This window comes from Ambystoma mexicanum, chromosome 8 (genome assembly GCF_040938575.1).
Source record: "Ambystoma mexicanum isolate Mex_15411 chromosome 8, UKY_AmexF1_1, whole genome shotgun sequence".
Classification (NCBI taxonomy): domain Eukaryota; kingdom Metazoa; phylum Chordata; class Amphibia; order Caudata; family Ambystomatidae; genus Ambystoma; species Ambystoma mexicanum.
In genome coordinates this window covers 1030623709-1030640004 of record NC_090929.1, presented here as the reverse complement: position 1 = coordinate 1030640004, position 16296 = coordinate 1030623709, and the positions used below count along the sequence as shown (strand labels likewise).

The 16296-nt window shown below is 50.3% G+C and overlaps 1 protein-coding gene across 1 annotated transcript in view; it reads left to right on the top strand.

Annotated features, from left to right (window-relative positions):
- The window catches only part of COMTD1 (catechol-O-methyltransferase domain containing 1), a 307178-nt gene that overhangs the window by 218585 nt on the left and 72297 nt on the right, over nucleotides 1-16296 (top strand). The window contains exon 5 of the mRNA XM_069610981.1: nucleotides 16148-16202. Within this exon, the coding sequence (XP_069467082.1) occupies nucleotides 16148-16202 (55 nt within the window). The remainder of the gene's footprint in view (nucleotides 1-16147; nucleotides 16203-16296) is intronic.

The window sequence follows — 16296 nt, the reverse complement described above, 5'->3', positions numbered from 1 at the left end:
GTAGATCGCTCCCCAAGCATTTATGACAAAGTGGTCCTGCAACAGGCTGCCTAGGTTCTCTCCTGGTCTGGCAGGGGGTCGATTTGCCCTGGTTCTAAGAGAGAACCAGTCTTTTGTTGGCTCTACTATCAGATTAAAGTCCCCTCTGCAAATAAGAAGCCCACTTTTCCATTTGTCTAAGAACTTCCATACCTCTTTACGGAAGAATAGCTGCTGTTGATTCAGTGTATAAATGATGCAAAATGTTATGTCAATGTGGCTGATCCTCCCCTTCGCTGCCAGAGGGCGTCCCTCCATGCCCCTTTTCACCAGAGATATCTCGAAACCCAAAGATTTTCAGAGCAATAAGCTCACTCCCTCCTTTCTTGCAGGGCCAGAAGACCATAAGAGTGACCGCCCATGGTCTTTGCACCTGAGACTGTATACCTCTCACATTTTATACTTAGTTTCTGGAAGAGAGAGAACATCCAACCCTGATTGCCTAAATTCCCTGATCACCATGGACCATTTTCACGTTTAAGGTCCCCAAGTGAAATCCCTTGTCATGTGTTGACATAATCGGTCAATTTGAGGTTTCCCAATCCGCACCCTTCTTGTGTGTGGCTCTCCATGTTCACCATCCGTTTAGCCTTCCACACTGATGATGCCATTTTCCCCAGCGGTCCCCCTGTTCTTTCCCCCTCAAGATCTACGCAACCCCATCATTACACACCCGTTGTCCCCCACCTGTAGTCGCCTGCCTCCCCTCAGATCACCCATTGGGAGTGATGCCTGCCTGTGTCGGTGATGCCCTTTCATATAAGGGCCACCAGATAGAAAAGAGGTATCACCAGATATGACTCAGGTGATACCTCCGCCTGTAATCTGGTGAAATATCTACGATTTGGGGCTTTCACTGCGGGTTTGCTCCTCAGAGCTCTCTGCTATGTTTAAGGTGCCTCCGTTGTGGTCTGTCTCCAAACTTATTAACGGATGTAAGAGAGGTGGCCATCCTGCAGTGGGCTGTAGATGTTGCATTGAACAGTCTCCCACACCTGAGAGAAATTCTTGCTTCTCCTTAAGGTTCTGGGGTACTCTGTGATTTCAGAACTGTGGCAAGCGAGGTGAATGGGAGGGCCAAACTATATCCCCTTTTTTCAGGGTCTGTTCAATTAGGGCCTCCCAGTCTTACTTACTGGACCGAAAGCTGGCCCAGTGTTGTAGTATCTCACAGGGGCTGTGAGTGCAAGGTAGCTGCTCTTACCGGTGCAAATGTAGCTGGTCCTTTACTGCGACATTTATAGGGCACTTTACTCTGTATGTATCCCTCTGGGGACACGGTTTGTCTCTGGTCCATCTTGGGCTGGGACCAAGCTCTTCAGTTCTTCTTGAAGTTCAGGTGTGCCCCGCTGCGTCTGTTAGACAATGGCTCTAATGGTGGCCCCTCGGCTTTCACTCCGACGATGAGTCATATGTCCGTGGTGGCTGCTTCGTGCCATTAGACTCGGAAACGGTCCGCTGCAGTATCATCTCACCGGAGGCCCATTCACAGCACTGCTGCCGTGTGTTGGTATGATAGAAGCCGCTCCTTTGTTTTTTTCCACAGCCTCCGGCATAGCGGGTCCGAGAGTCATATGTGAGGACTAGGTGTATCTTATGCTGCAAGCGGTCAGCACTCGAGTTCCTGAGCCGGGAAGCAGCCCCTCTGCACCAGACGCGTCAGGCCTCGTATGCCTCTGGGCCAGAGTACCCGCCTACTCAGGCTCCTTTCCGTTATATTTCTGAGTCAGGTGCCAGGCCGCTTGTGGGGGAGGCAATGATTTTGCAGAAAACCCTGCAAAACTTGCAAACGTTATCCGCTCCATGTATGCCTGTGATCTTTATGCAACCACTTGTCAAATTTTCCATACAAAATTAGAGTCCCTGGACGTCTCTTGCTGCCGTTTTGTTTGTCGAGGCAAGGGAGACGACGTGCTAGGCAGCCATTTCACCTGCGCCCCCTTGTGGTCAGTTACATTAATTTTTGTATAATCCATTGCCTATTGACCACTACAGTAAATGGCCTACTTGGTCATCATTATTGCTAGCTCAGAGCCAAAGTATACAGCAAATTTATTTTTATTCTGTACATAAACACAGGGTATTAGATTTAACTGAGACAATGGGGCACGGGGTGTGCAGGGTATACAATGTGGTGTGGTGTGGCTCCCTTTAGGATCATGCTTCTCCATCCTTCCCTCTCTACCCAGATAAGTCCTCGCACTCATCGGTTAACAGTCACTCACAATATCTGGGGGATTTTAATGCTTTGTGCTTCTTTTTAATAATATTTCTTGGCTCATTTTAGACTCTGCAAGTTGTCGTGTTTGTCCTCCTGGACTTCAAGAATACCAGGCATTGTAACCTCTTGTGCCTTAGTGTCCAGGCATAAGACTCTTTCACCACATTGGATACCTAGGTTGTCTGGATTCCCCCTACCCTCTGTTTTAGTGGTGGGTCTTTTCTTTTCAACTGGTGGCTCCTATGTACCCCCAGGTTTGACCTGTGGCTTCTCCACCACTGTGTCACTCTACTCAGTATCTAAGGCCTTGGGACTCTGGCCCTCATTACGACCCTGGCGGAAATCGAAAAACGATGGCGGAAATGCAATACCGCCATCGAATAGCGCTCGGTGCGATCATGACCCGTCACCGCAAAGTACGATGCCATCAGCGACACCGTAGTGAACGCTAACTGCACCAAGTACGCGCACGCGCGCCATGCCAAACCGCAATTACCACCATGGCGCAACGGTACGCGAATTCTGACCCTCGCGGACATGCACCTAACGCCATCAAGCACGGCGGAAAGTACCATTCCGCCATGGTGAGAAGTACGGCATCGCGAACCAACCGTAAACGGCCCTACTGAGTGCCTGTACACCGCTCCCTGGCCACATTGTACAACTCCCCGTAGGTGCAATGAAGTCACACAATGCAACCAGTGAAATGTACAAGTCACCCATGCCTGCCAACGAACAAATGAATCTCAAGAGGGGCCAATGGGAGCTGCAGGTCACAGATGGCACGAATACAGAAGCTACACAAATGGACATGACCTCAGTCTCCCTCCAAGAAACGCACGCAAACACAGGCACCTGTGACCAGCCATATTCTGATAATCACATCATCCCACCAATCCACCTGGCTGACCGGCATCTGTTACACAAAAGCTAATCCCCCGCCCCTGAGCATGACATCATTAAAACAGTCATATTGGCAGCCCTTATCCCTGACTTCACTGGGCTTCGTAGGCAAACGCGCCCAGCACAGTACCACGCAACTATACTCCGAAGCTGGAACCCAATGCAGATCTCCTCACAATACATCGCTCCCCAAATAGGAATATGCCACATCACTTGCAAAGAAGAATGCTACACGGTTCATATCAGAATAGAAATTTAATGCACAACAAATTCACCAAGCCCATACAGCCATTAGGCCATGAACTCCAAAATATAATTCACCATTGTGGGCTGCATCCGCAATAAATGACCAGCTACTTCTTGTGTGACGCCCTGTTCCCTCATGGTACACAGGGGCTACATTCTCGTACGAAAAGGCAACATGGAAGCGCCTCGAACCGCAGGGCCGTCCCATTAGGGAGGCACTAGTCCAGCTGAAAGGCCGAAATGTTGCTCCTAGCCACTAGTACTGCTTAAGGGCATGTGGCCCATTGGCGATCGTCCCATAAGATCGTAATGGTGCTCCACTGATTAACACGAAGCAGCAGGTGTCGGGAGTAAAATCCATCTGCAGGAGTGGCATACAGATGGCAGTGGCAAAAGGGGAGGAGATACCTGTCACCCAAATGAAATGAAAAAGAATAGTATGGGCATCAGAACTTCATTTGAATTACTCACTTCAATGATCACACCAAATCCACAGCCATATGCATGCTAGCCCACTCCAAAGGATCATCACCAAACAAAAACCACTTGCGAATCATAACTATATATATTGAGGTGAAAACACTATTACAAACGAGTGTTTCTGTGCATGCGTCTGTTAAAACAGAATCCATCAGATGGGATTAGTAACGTGCATAGACACAAGTGTCTGAAGGCGCGTCGAGACAGGGAGGGTTCAACAAGGCCAGATAGACGATGGTCCCACTATGGCAGCCCTGCATCACATAGCGCAGGGGAGGTGGATAGATTCCAAGAAGCCCTGTACATGGCAAACTCTGTATTAAATCATCTGTCCATGCATCCATACATCATTCCCTCATCCCGTAATGAAAACGCCTGTTTTCATACTCACAAAACATGTGAAATTTCCATTGAGTCTGTGCGTTATGCAGCCTGCAAAATCCACTGTGCTCCAGCCCGTAATTCCAGTGTTGTGAAGTAACATGTATTTGGGAACGTCCGGCCTTATCGCCCACTTCGCTATTGCGCATCCCATACTATTCATATCAATCATTGCATTCTCGCCATGGCCCCTGTCCCAAGGACATTGAACAATGGAACGTTATATTTGCAGTCAGACCTGTGGGCATCTCTTCGCCGCTAGCTGAAAACCGAAAGTGCCGTCCTTCGAATTCCTCATTTGCAACATCACGTCGAAAAGGCATCTGTGGCCGCTTGAAATCACAAATTAATCCATCTAGTGCGGCTGTGTGTGAAAATGGCAACTGCCTTCACTCACAAATGGGACGCCCCGCCCGTCGGTGAACCTCGGTACAGTGTTGCATGAGGGTTGACTCGTTTCCGCTGCCTCAGCAGGTCTGGCGGGGCACTCCTGTACCGCCATGAGAAGGTTGCAAAGATGGTCATGGCATGTGTCATGCTACACAACATGTGCGTACGTAGAAATGTGCCCATGCCCCCTGACGCAGAACTGCAAGCACCTGAAGATGGTCATGATGAGGGTGGGGATGTGGCAGCACCTCAAGGAGTCTGCGAGGCACAGGAGGGCCGTGACATTCGTCAGCATATCATAGATGCATGCTTCTAGCACTCACGCCTGGTGGCTGATACATGGACACGGGACTTGTGGCACTGTGTGTGTCTGGAACATGCACAATATGGACTGTACGCCTATAATGGCCTCGTACACAAAGATCAATGTCCACACATCTCATTGGATGATCGTGCATTGTTTATGGCATATGTGATATCATGTTACACACCCTATCGACCCGCCACCCAAGTGAGCCCAACACACCCCCTCCACCCTCCTACCTCCCCCCCGAACACCAGTGTCCAAAGATGCTCATTGTCAGTGGGCAGTCGCTATTGCAAGCCCCCTCTCCGGGTATCAGGGGCACCCCTGCCTGTGGAGCGCAGGTTCCTCCCAGATCTACGTTGGGGGCTGCCCTGGACGGAACTTGCAACGGATGATGTCTCTGCCTGCTCACGTCCATGCATGTCCCTGAGGGTTTGTGAGAGCTCAGTGAGCACACGGCGCACAGGGGCAAGTTCGGCACATACGTCTTTGGACGTCGCATGCAGTTCCCCCCTCAGGCTCTCGGTGCTTCTCTCCATTTGTACTCTCAGGCTCTCGGTGCTTCTCTCCATTTCTACTCTCAGGCTCTCGGTGCTACTCTCCATTTGTGCCCTTAGTGTCTCTGTGCCCCCACATTCATCGGCATGGTCCTTGAGGAGCGTGGCCAGTTGCTGCTGTTGCACGATTACCTGGTCGAGGGACTGTTGCCTCTGCTGGGCCATGGCCATTTGCGGTGGTGTCACAGAGGGGCTGGTCACCTCATGTTGCCTTGCCACAGGGCTTGTGGGGGATGGCCAGTCGTCGTCTTGTGGGTGCCCCTGCGTGGTATCCTCATGGTGTACGGGATGGAACAGACAGGGGGATTGAGACAGGTCATGGATGGATCTAACTTCGACATCCCCGTTTTCTGTGTCGGAGCATGCTGCCATTAATGCAGTGTCACCTATGGTGCTGCTGCCACCAGAAGCAGTGCCTACTGTGGCATCCATTGGGGGGACCTGTGGTGGTGCTGTTGTGGGCATGCTGGCTGCTGGGGTGCCTGTTGAAGTCCCCTCCTGTGTGCTGCCACTTGATTTGTGCTGCTGCCGTGTCTTGATGCGTGCAGCTGAGGTGGAGGGTCTTTGGCCGTTGGACTTGGCCCTCTTTGCAGGTGTGCTGGTAGGGGTGTCCTGGAGCTCGTTGTTTGAATCGGACCCTGTGGTGGAGTAAAGGAGGGCGAGCGTTATAAATGGGTCTGTGGAAATTGGAATGGCAATGTATCACATGCATTGGGGTGGTACCTGAGGGTGATTTGGGTTGGGGCCTTGGAGGTGGTTTCTTTTTTGTGTGGAGTGAGGGTGCAGTTGTTTTGCAGCCTGCAGTTAGGGTGTGCCTGCTGCACGTGTAGAGGGTGTTTTTAGGATTTTTAATTATTTATGTATTTAATGTGAGTTTTAAAGTGTGCTATCAGGCCTATGTATGTGGACGTTCTCCTGGACATGTGTTACTGTTGCACTATGTGGACACGTGGTACTTCACATGATTGGACATTGTGGTTTTAGCATTGTTTTATTTGGGACACCTACCTGATTCTTCGGATGTCTGCACTCCTTTCTCCATCCCTCCGACTCCCTCTATACTCTCCATTCCAATGGTGGAGGCACAGATTTCTTCCCAGGGGGTCAACTTGATGGGTGATTCCGATCCTCCCCCGGTAGCTGTGGCAATGTTGCGGTTGGCAGAAAGTATGCTACGGACGCGTATCCGCAGGTCGTCCCATCGCTTTCTGCATTGCTGTGGGTTGCGGGGTGCGGTCCCCACCGCACTTACCCGCTGTGCCACCAGGGCCCATATGGCCTTCTTGTTCGCAAGTGCCGTCCTGGTCATTTGCGTGGAGAAGACGACGGCAGCATTCTCCTGGAGGGTCTCTGTGAGCACGGTGAGTTCCTCACGGGAGAAGTGGACCTGCCGCTTGCGGTCGCACGCTTTCTTCGCTACTTTTCCCATTTTTCTTGGTTTCACTAGGGTGGATGACGGGTTGGGATGTGTCTCAGGGTAGTATTTTTAATGGTTGTGTGGTAATAGTGTTTTTATAGGTGTACGGCGTGATGTTTCCCGTTCCGGGACCATGTTTTTACTTCTGTTTCCGTATATTTACGGTCACCGTACTTTCCGATTGCCGCTCATTGCGGTGACCGCTAAGATGGGTGGCGGAATTGCACCTAGGGCGCCGTACGGCAGCGGTGTGGGCCGTTTTGGGGTCATTTCCGCCATCGTGGACTTTGCACTTCCGCCATGGCGTGGTGCTCGTGCCCGATGGGTCGGAATGAGCCGCACTTTGCTCCGTCGTGCAATGGCGGAAACGCTATTTACGCTATGGCGGTCCGGTCGGTTGCTTTCCGCCAGGGTCGTAATGAGGGCCTCTGTCTTTTCCCCTCCTGATTCGCCACTTGCCTTTTTGTCCTGCGCTCTCCTCTTTCTAATCCTCCTTCCTTTTCTCCCCTCTCCTTGTCTCACTCTTCGTTCCCTCGAGACGGATCTGCAATGCTTTCTCCCTCCCACCCTTTATGCTGCAATAATTTTTTCTTCCTCCCTGTCATCCACTCTTTTCTTTCACTTCTCTTTTTTCACCTGTGTATCTCCCACTTCCTCAGTTCTTCTTTGTTTCATTTGCCTCCTCTGCCACTTTCTCCGCCTGCCCACTCCGGCCATCTCTCTCCTCTCTTCCTCCCCTGCCTCTCTTTCTTCTTTCCGCTCCCTCTGCTCTTCCCTCTCTCTCTCTCCTTTGCTTCCTCCAGTCCTCTTTCTATCTCATTTACCTCTTCTACCCCACTTTGTCTCCCACCTCCACTCTCCTCACTCTCTTCTTCCTCCATCTGCTATGCTCTTGTCTCTCACTCATGCCCCTCTGCCTTTTTCGAATGGATTGTGTCCTCCAACGTATTCCACATCTTTGACATATAATGTCCACAGCTGTGTACTTCGGAATTTCTTTCGGCAGAGGGCGGCCTGCATCGGTTGTGTCGGGTCGATGTCCCTCGAAGGCCTCCGTCGAGGGCAACGTCACTGGATGTTATAAATAGAACACACGGCACCCGTAGCCTCAGTTCAGTTTTTTCCGCAAACGTGTTTGCTTCGGAGACTCAGCGCGCCTCATGTATTCATTATGAATATGTCTTCTTCTTCGACCCCTCCGACTCCACGGTCTGGCTTCAAGACTTTCCGGGACTGCAAGTTTAAGATGTCGATAACCCACCCGCATCGCATTTGTTTGTGGTGTCTTGGCGAGAGTCATGACACCGACGACTGTTACAAATGTCAGTCGCTGACTGCTAAGGCCTTGCGGGAGTGTAAGGGGAAGTTACAGGTAGGTAGGGGTTCCAAACCCAGTAAGTCTCGTAAAGCTGCTAGGGGGATGTCCACCGACGATTCGAGGGGCGACTCTCCTCGTCGGAAGGAATCCCAGGGATCTCGGTCCCGGAGTGGTTGCCGCCATTCGTCCTCCTCGTCTCGGCATTCCCGGAAGCGCCGTCACCGGTCGCCTTCACCGTCCTCCTCGGAGGATGATGCCGCAAGGAAAGTGACTTGTCCTACGAAGTCCTCGACTCCGAAGGAATGGGCAGCCTTCAGGGAGCAGATGCTGGCGATTTTCTAATCCCAGGGCACAGTTCCATCCGCGCCTTCGAAAGAAGCCGGCAGGGAACAGTCTTGATCCGTGGCTAAAGCACCTTAGGGCTCGGGTTCTCTGCACGATTCTCATCGGGAACCTTCGAGGTCCCGTTCGGACAAGGTTCAGGTTGATCGCAAGAGACATGCGTCCAGATCTCGGTCCTCGTCCTCGGCGAGACCACAGAAGTCTGGTAAGGGCTCAGGGTCGGCATCGACTCCTTGGGCACCGTGTCCGTCAGATACGGATGTCAAAGCTTTCCCTAGCACATTAGCCCGTCAACGCCTTCGGGGCCTTTTGGTCGGAATTTGCCGATGGAGGTCCCTGGTACTGTGGATCCTCCAAGGAAGGCTACCTCCAAGTCTGTGAGGCCTGTTCTGTCCCGAGGCAGTTTTTTCTCCCTCTGGATGATATCTATCAGGATGAGGAGAGGTCAGATTTGGAATTTGACCCTATTGAGCCTTATATGGCTCCTGTCTTTTCCAGGGACAGTCATTTGGAAGAGCTGCGTCAATCTCAACATGATGCCAGTGGTTTGGACACTTCTCCTGGGGTGGAGTTTGGCAGACCATAGCCTTGGGCTCATGCAGAGTCATCCTACAGGAGACTGATGGTTAAGGTCACTGAGTATCTTGGTTGGTCTAGTCCTCCGGAAGCTTTTGTTCAGGATGACTTAACTGATATTTTGAATCAAGGTCCGTCCTCTAACCTGGTGTCACCCTTTCATTTGACATTGCAGAAAATGGTGGCGGCTGCTTGGCAATCACCGGAATCTCTTCCGGTGGTTAACAAATTGTTAACTAAAAAATACCGCCCTTCCAGTAGCAACCCCAGCTACATCTCACCCCACTCCCGAGAGTTTGGTGGTTCAGGCAGCTACAGCCACCCCGAGGCAGGTGGCGTACCCTACCATCCCTCCTGATAGGGACAACAAACACTTCGATGGTTCAGCACGCAAGGTGTTTTCTGCGGGGAGTATGGCACAGAAGTCAGCCAACTCCACTTGCGGAAGTCAGGTTTTGCTCCGGATATGCAAGCCCGTCTTTTGAACATGCCCTTTGATGGCGCGCATTTGTTTGGCAGCAAGAGCGAGAGCCTTGAGAGATTGCAGACCTCAAAAGCTGCGGCTAAATCTTTGAGCGCAGCTGTGCATCAACCTCTGCCTTTTCGTCCTAGGGGACAGCAGTGGAGGGGAGGTTCCTTTTATTACTACTCCTTTTTTGGTAGGACGAGAGGAGCCGCCAGTGAAAGGGGCCAGCGAAAAAGTACCCGTGGTGGTCAGGGAAATAGGGATGCCAAAGCCGCTCAGGCAGCTGCCTCTTTGCCTTCAGGCGCTGCTGCAGCCGCTCCAAAACAGTCATAAGGCCATGTTTCATTGTTCGCCGGTTGGGGGTAGACTGTCTCAGCATCTCGAAGAATGGCGAGCTATTACTTTGGATGCGTGGGTTCTGGATACAATAGCCCACGGCTACTGCCTTCCCTTCCTAAAGGGGCCTCATGAAAATCCACTGGGGACTCTCTCTTTGAAGCTTCCAGATCCGTACCTTGTGCAGGAAATCTTGACCCTGGTGGAGAAAGGCGCTATAGAACTGGTGCCTGTAGCGGAGAGGAACAAGGGAGCCCCATATTATTTGACTCCAAAGAAAGATGGGGGATTGAGACCCATCTTGGACTTGCGTTGGTTGAACAAACTTCTCAGGAAGGACACGTTCAAGATGGTCACTCTTTCTCAGGTCCTCCAGGCCCTTCGACTTCAGGGTAGGTTGATGTCTCTGGGCCTACAGGATGCTTACTTTCATGTGCCGATTCATCCAAAGCACAGAAAGTACCTGAGGTTTGCGGCTGGCAGCTCGCACTTTCAGTTTCGGGTCTTGCCATTCGGTTTGACCTCCGCCCGAGGGTCTTCACCAAGCTAATGGTGGTGGTGGCAGCGTATCTCAGGCGAAGGGGGGATTCACGTCTACCCCTACCTGGACGACTGGCTGATCCGTGCACGTTCTCCCGAGCAAGCAGCAGATCATCTCGCTCTCACCTGCCGCTCCATCCACAAGCTGGGCTTCTCCCTCAATTTCAAGAAGTCGCATCTGACACCTTCCCAACAGCTCCAGTACATCAGGGCTGTGTTGGACACGTCCTTGGGGAAGTGCTCGCCTCCCAAGGTGAGGGCTCATCACATTGTGCAGATGGTGGACAAGTTTCAACATGCCCAGCGTCTCCCGGCTCTCGAATTCTTAAGGTTGCTCGTCCTCATGGCATCCTGCATTTTTCTGGTGCCAGAGGCCAGGCTGAGGATGAGATCACTGCAATGGGTCCTCAAGAGGCAGTGGTCACAATTCTCAGGCAAAATGTTGTATTCCGTTCAGATTCCTCTATCGGTCTCCCAGGATCTTCTGTGGTGGGCCAACGAGGGGAACATGATGAAGGGGAAGCCGTTTTGGCAACCGTGGCCGGAGATGACAGTAGTGACGGACGCTTCCTTCACAGGATGGGGAGCTCATGCCTACGATTTGACTGCCAGGGGTCATTTCTCTCCGTCGGAGTCCAAACTCCACATCAACCTGTTAGAGCTGAGGGCCATCAGGCTGGCCATGAAGGCTTTTTTGCCATCTGTGCGGGGGAAGATTGCCCTGATCATGACAGACAACACAGTGGCCATGCATTACCTCAACAAAAAAGGGGGGTAGGGTTACTCCCGTTGTGCAGAGAGGCAATGTTGTAGCTCTGTTTCTGGGCAATCCAGCAAGGAATTTCACTCTGCAGTTCATCTGGCCGGAGAGGAGAATGCGGCGGCGGACGCTCTGAGCAGGCAGGAAGTCCTTCCGGAGATCTTCGCCCTTTGGGGAACCCCACAAGTGGATCTCTTTGCGACCAGTGCCAACCGGAAGTGCGAGAGATTATGCTTAAGGGAATTTCCTCTGAGAGGAGCCTTAGGAGACGCATTTGTTGTGGAGTGGTCATTCCCACTTCTGTACGCGTTTCCTCCGGTCCCCGTCATTCCTCAACTGTTAAGGAGGTTGCGAACGTTCAGAGCCCACCTGATCCTCATTGCTCCGGATTGGGCCAGGGGAGCATGGTACCCGGACCTTCTAGAAATGTCCATCTGCCCTCCACGCCGTCTTCCCTAACAAGAGGATCTTCTCTCGTGCAAGGGGGGGTCAGATTCTCCATTCAGAGGTCAAGAAGCTCAACCTTCACACTTGGTATCTGAAAGGTTGAGATATAAGGATTGGGACCTCATGGATGACGTGATGGAGGTGTTGCTTTCGGCCAGGCGGCCGGCAACCAAATCCCTGTACCGTTGTCGTTGGCCTAAGTTTGTGACTTATGCAGAGGACACACTGTTGATCCTTTTCAGTGTTCCATTCCCATGGTTCTATCTTTTTTGCTTTCTTTGGCCCACAGGGGCCTTCAAGTCGGTACCATTAAAGGTTACCTGGCGGCGCTATCTATCTTCAAGCGCTCGTCTGAAGAATGTTCTTATTTTAAGATTCCTTTGATTTCCCAATTTCTTAAAGGGCTCACTAATGTGTTCCCGCCGTTTACGTTTCAGGTGCCGGTTTGGGATCTGAATTTTGTCTTGAAATGCCTAATGGGTGCTCCATTTGAACCTTTGCACTCTTGTCCTTTGAGACTGTTGTCTTTCGAGACGGTGTTCTTGGTTGTGGTTACATCCGCTTGCAGAGTGAGTGAATTGCATGCACTTTCATCTAAGCCGCCCTTTACTGTTTTCCACAAGGATAGGGTTGTACTGAGGGTACGTCTTTCCTTTCTACCTAAGGCAGTGTCTGAGTTTCATTTAAGACAGAAAGTGGTGCTTCATTCTTTCTATCTTCCTCCTCCTCCTCCTCCTCATCCTTGTAAGGAAGAGGAGCGACTCGATAGGTTGGACCCTAGGAGAGCTCTGAGCTTTTATATTTCTAGGATGTCCAGGCTTAGAGTGGACGATCAACTGTTTGCGGGGTATGCTGGACACCGATTGTGCCAGGCTGTTACCAAACAGACCTTGTGTAGGTGGATTAGCCTCACCATTACTGAATGTTATAGATTGGCGAGTAAGGATTCCTGAAGGGTTGCAAGCGCATTCCACTAGGGGCGTGGCTACTTCCACAGCCCTGCAGTGTGGAGTTCCTATTTGGAGTATTTGTGACGCAGCTACATGGGCTTCTATCCACACCTTTGTCAAACATTACTCCCTGGATACACTCCATGGCCAAGATATGGCCTTTGGCAAAGCGGTTCTTTATTCTGCCATCTGATTGGGTATTCTACATTCTTTTCCCTCCTCCATTTTCTGGTACTGCTTTGGGAGTCCTGTCAAAGATGTGGAATACGTTGGAGGACACAATCCATTCGAAGCACAAGTTACTTACCAACTGGTAATGTTCTTTCGACAGGATGTTCCTCCAACGTATTCCACATCACCCTCCCAGCCTTTCCCTCTGGAGAATTTCCTATGCTATTGCAGCTTACGTTCCCTCAAGGCTACGTGCAGTCAAGCTGGCATTGTGTATGAGCATGTCACACGTTATGGAGGAAAAAACATAAACTGAGGCTACGGGCGCCGTGCGTCCTAGTTATAACATCCAATGACATTGCCCTCGACGGGGGCCTTCGAGGGACATCGACTCGGGACACCCTCTGCCGAAACAATTTCCGAAGTACACAGCTGTGGGCATCACATGTCAAAGATGTGGAATATGTTGGAGGAACATCCAGTCGACAGAACGTTACCAGTTGGTAAGTAACTCTCCTATACTAATTTCTCCATCCCTGCGCTTCCATCTCTCTTCTCTTGTTTCCTTCATTTCCGTCTCACTCTCCATTCTCCTGTCTCCCAAACCTCCTTCTGGTCTGCTATGCTTTTACCCCTGTACAAAATCAGGCACTGAACTTTGCGTGCGTGTGTGTGGCGAGCAAGCCAGCTGTCTGTTGTGCATGCATCCCTTGCAAACCTTGGTCTTTCATAAAATCAGGCTTTCCCATCTGTTCTGTGTGGTTCGCACATGCCTGCTGTGGCAGCTCCATGAGTCATTTGGTCCTTCTTTGAGATCTCCCTATAGTTCCCCTGAGGGGACTTCTTCCTAGGCCGCCAAGGAGTTTTCGGGATAGCAGGTCTCGCTATACATGCAAGGCTAGCGGTGGACTCGCAAGCATGGGGAATCCACCAAACATCTCCTCTGGGGCTTTCGCTATTGTAATTGCTAATGTTCCCTGGCCTCAAGAGACACCCCTGTTCCAACCACTAGCTTCCACACTGTGACTTCATCACAGGACACAAAGAGAAGTAGCACAAGGGAGAGAGCTAAGCAATGCAGAAATAAATGGACACAGAAGCCATGGCCACTGACAAGAAATTGCACAAAAGGGGCACAGGGGGAGGACCACAAGGGAAAAGGGGAACAAGGTGAAAGAACAACATCAGGAAATGAGAATAAGCACAAAGGTACACAGGAGGGAGGGGGTGCCGTTGCAAGGAAACTATCTCAGTTTTTATCATCTATGCTAGCCAGGAAGCAGCGTGCAATAGGGAAGCAAAATTGTATAAAACCACAGGTTACTGCAGGACTCCACATCATGCCCTTTCGCCACTTGCCAGCACAAGGACATGAAGGACTTTCATCCAAGAAGAACAAGGTTTCTCCCAGGGCCTGACTTCAGCCACACTCCACTAGGAATTCACTGTATATGATCCAGCAATGTGATGAAAAACCAGGCACTCAGGTGGCCCTAATAGAAAGGCACAGAATGAGAGAGGTGGTGTGAGCTCCTGAGCGGAAACCACCATGAACCGGCTATGCAAAATACCAGTTGCTTGCTGGGCTCACAAGAGGTGGTAGAATATTGTCTGCTACCCTAATTAATCAATGTGCTAACCCATACCCAGTGTCCGAACCTCACCTTATTCACCACATACAAATTAGATTACTTTTACTAACTGCATATATTAACATTTACTGTACTGGGCTACCGGCAACACCTAGCCCCTTGCTCCGTCTAATTGAAATTCACTGTCCCAACAGCCGCTGTCCCCGTTGGGCTCCACCTGAACATTCACTATTAAAGAAGCCACTCCTTCATATTTCCCAATTAGCATGCAGTGCCCCATCAGTCTGTGGACCACACTCTTCCCACCTATTTAATATGTACTGTTCAGTCAGTATCTGACCACCCCTATTCCCACCTAATTAGCGTATGCTGTCCTGACAGTGCTTGCTCCTTCTCAGTCATCTTCCACTTATTATTCTCTGTTGCGCCAGCCCCTGTTCCCTCCAGGCCCTCCTGTCCTGATAACCCCTGCTTTAAGGTGGTCATAGCTTACTAAATCAGATTTCCATAACACACTTTCCAGGACCAGGGACTCTCAGGACATCATGGCACAACACTTAACAAGCCCTCATCTCCAACCAGATATAAGCCACATTTGTCCAGAAGGGCATAGAAAGACTGCTGCGCTTAGGTGGATCTTTGAGTAAGGCACGGCCCATCTCCAAGGCATGGTGAGCTCCCAGGGTTGAGACCACCTTGGCACAATGAGAGTAGCAGCTGCTCCCACAGTTTGGCAGATTTTGAAAATTATTGTAGCGGCTTTTACACTCAGCTATGAATGTCTCATAAGAGAAAACTTCCCTCTTCAATAGACCAGGACTGCTTTACCCACATTTAACATGGCCTTGTCAACAGGATACAATTGATGTGCCATAGATTCTTTAGAGCCGTATAGATTGGAGGCAGTGGGTGCTTGCTAAACTGCAGACTGATACACATAGAAGGAACATTCATCTGAAAAGGTGAAAGCTCCAGTAAATGCTTTCTGAAATTAGAAGAATGCAGTAGTTGCAGTAGTTGCTATGGGTAATACCAACCCCCAGTCTGCAGAGTTGCAGTACAGGCCACCGAAAGCTGTGATTAGGACTCAACCATGTTTTAGATATGCATTGGTGTTCAGGGGCCAGAAAGGCAATACAAACTCAGAGCCTCTAGAAGACACACCACAAGACTGTATCATGATAAGAGTATGCACTATCTTAGAATGCCCAGCTCTCCCTCCTCACAATCCTGGGATTCCTTAATTACTTGCTCACTATTAGGGAATGTCTACAGTGCTACAGTACCATGAAACAACAATTAAACCTGCCTCTGTCACAGGGGATGCATGGAGTGCCATCCTCACTGTCATGATACAGCTAAAGGCTTACAAGACCTGCTATTGTCAATATCACTGGACACCCTTACTGTCCTCTTTAGTATAATGAGATGTTCAGAACGTCCACCTGAAAAGTATCAGTACATGATCATAGTGCCCTATTGGGCACCCGAAATGCTCTATTTAGTATATATCTTGAGACTTTCCAAACTTTTTTTCCATTATCGTTATTATTAAGATATTCACAACATGCCATATCCGGGGACAACTAACGTGCCTGTATTTCCTTTCTTGCTTCCAGCCTTCCCTTCTTTCAAAAACTCATGCTGCCTTCTCAACTGTTTTGCAGTTCACTCATCTCGGAGCAATTTCTTTTGTCGTTTTTTTCAGGCTGGCATGGAGTATAAAATTGAATTACGTGTGAAGGCAACACTCCTGACTCTGGGTAAGTTCTTGCCACTTCTAAATCTTGGTGCAAAGGGAATACTTCCTGATAGTCCTCACTGCTTGAGTTAACCTATGGGAAAAGTAATATATAA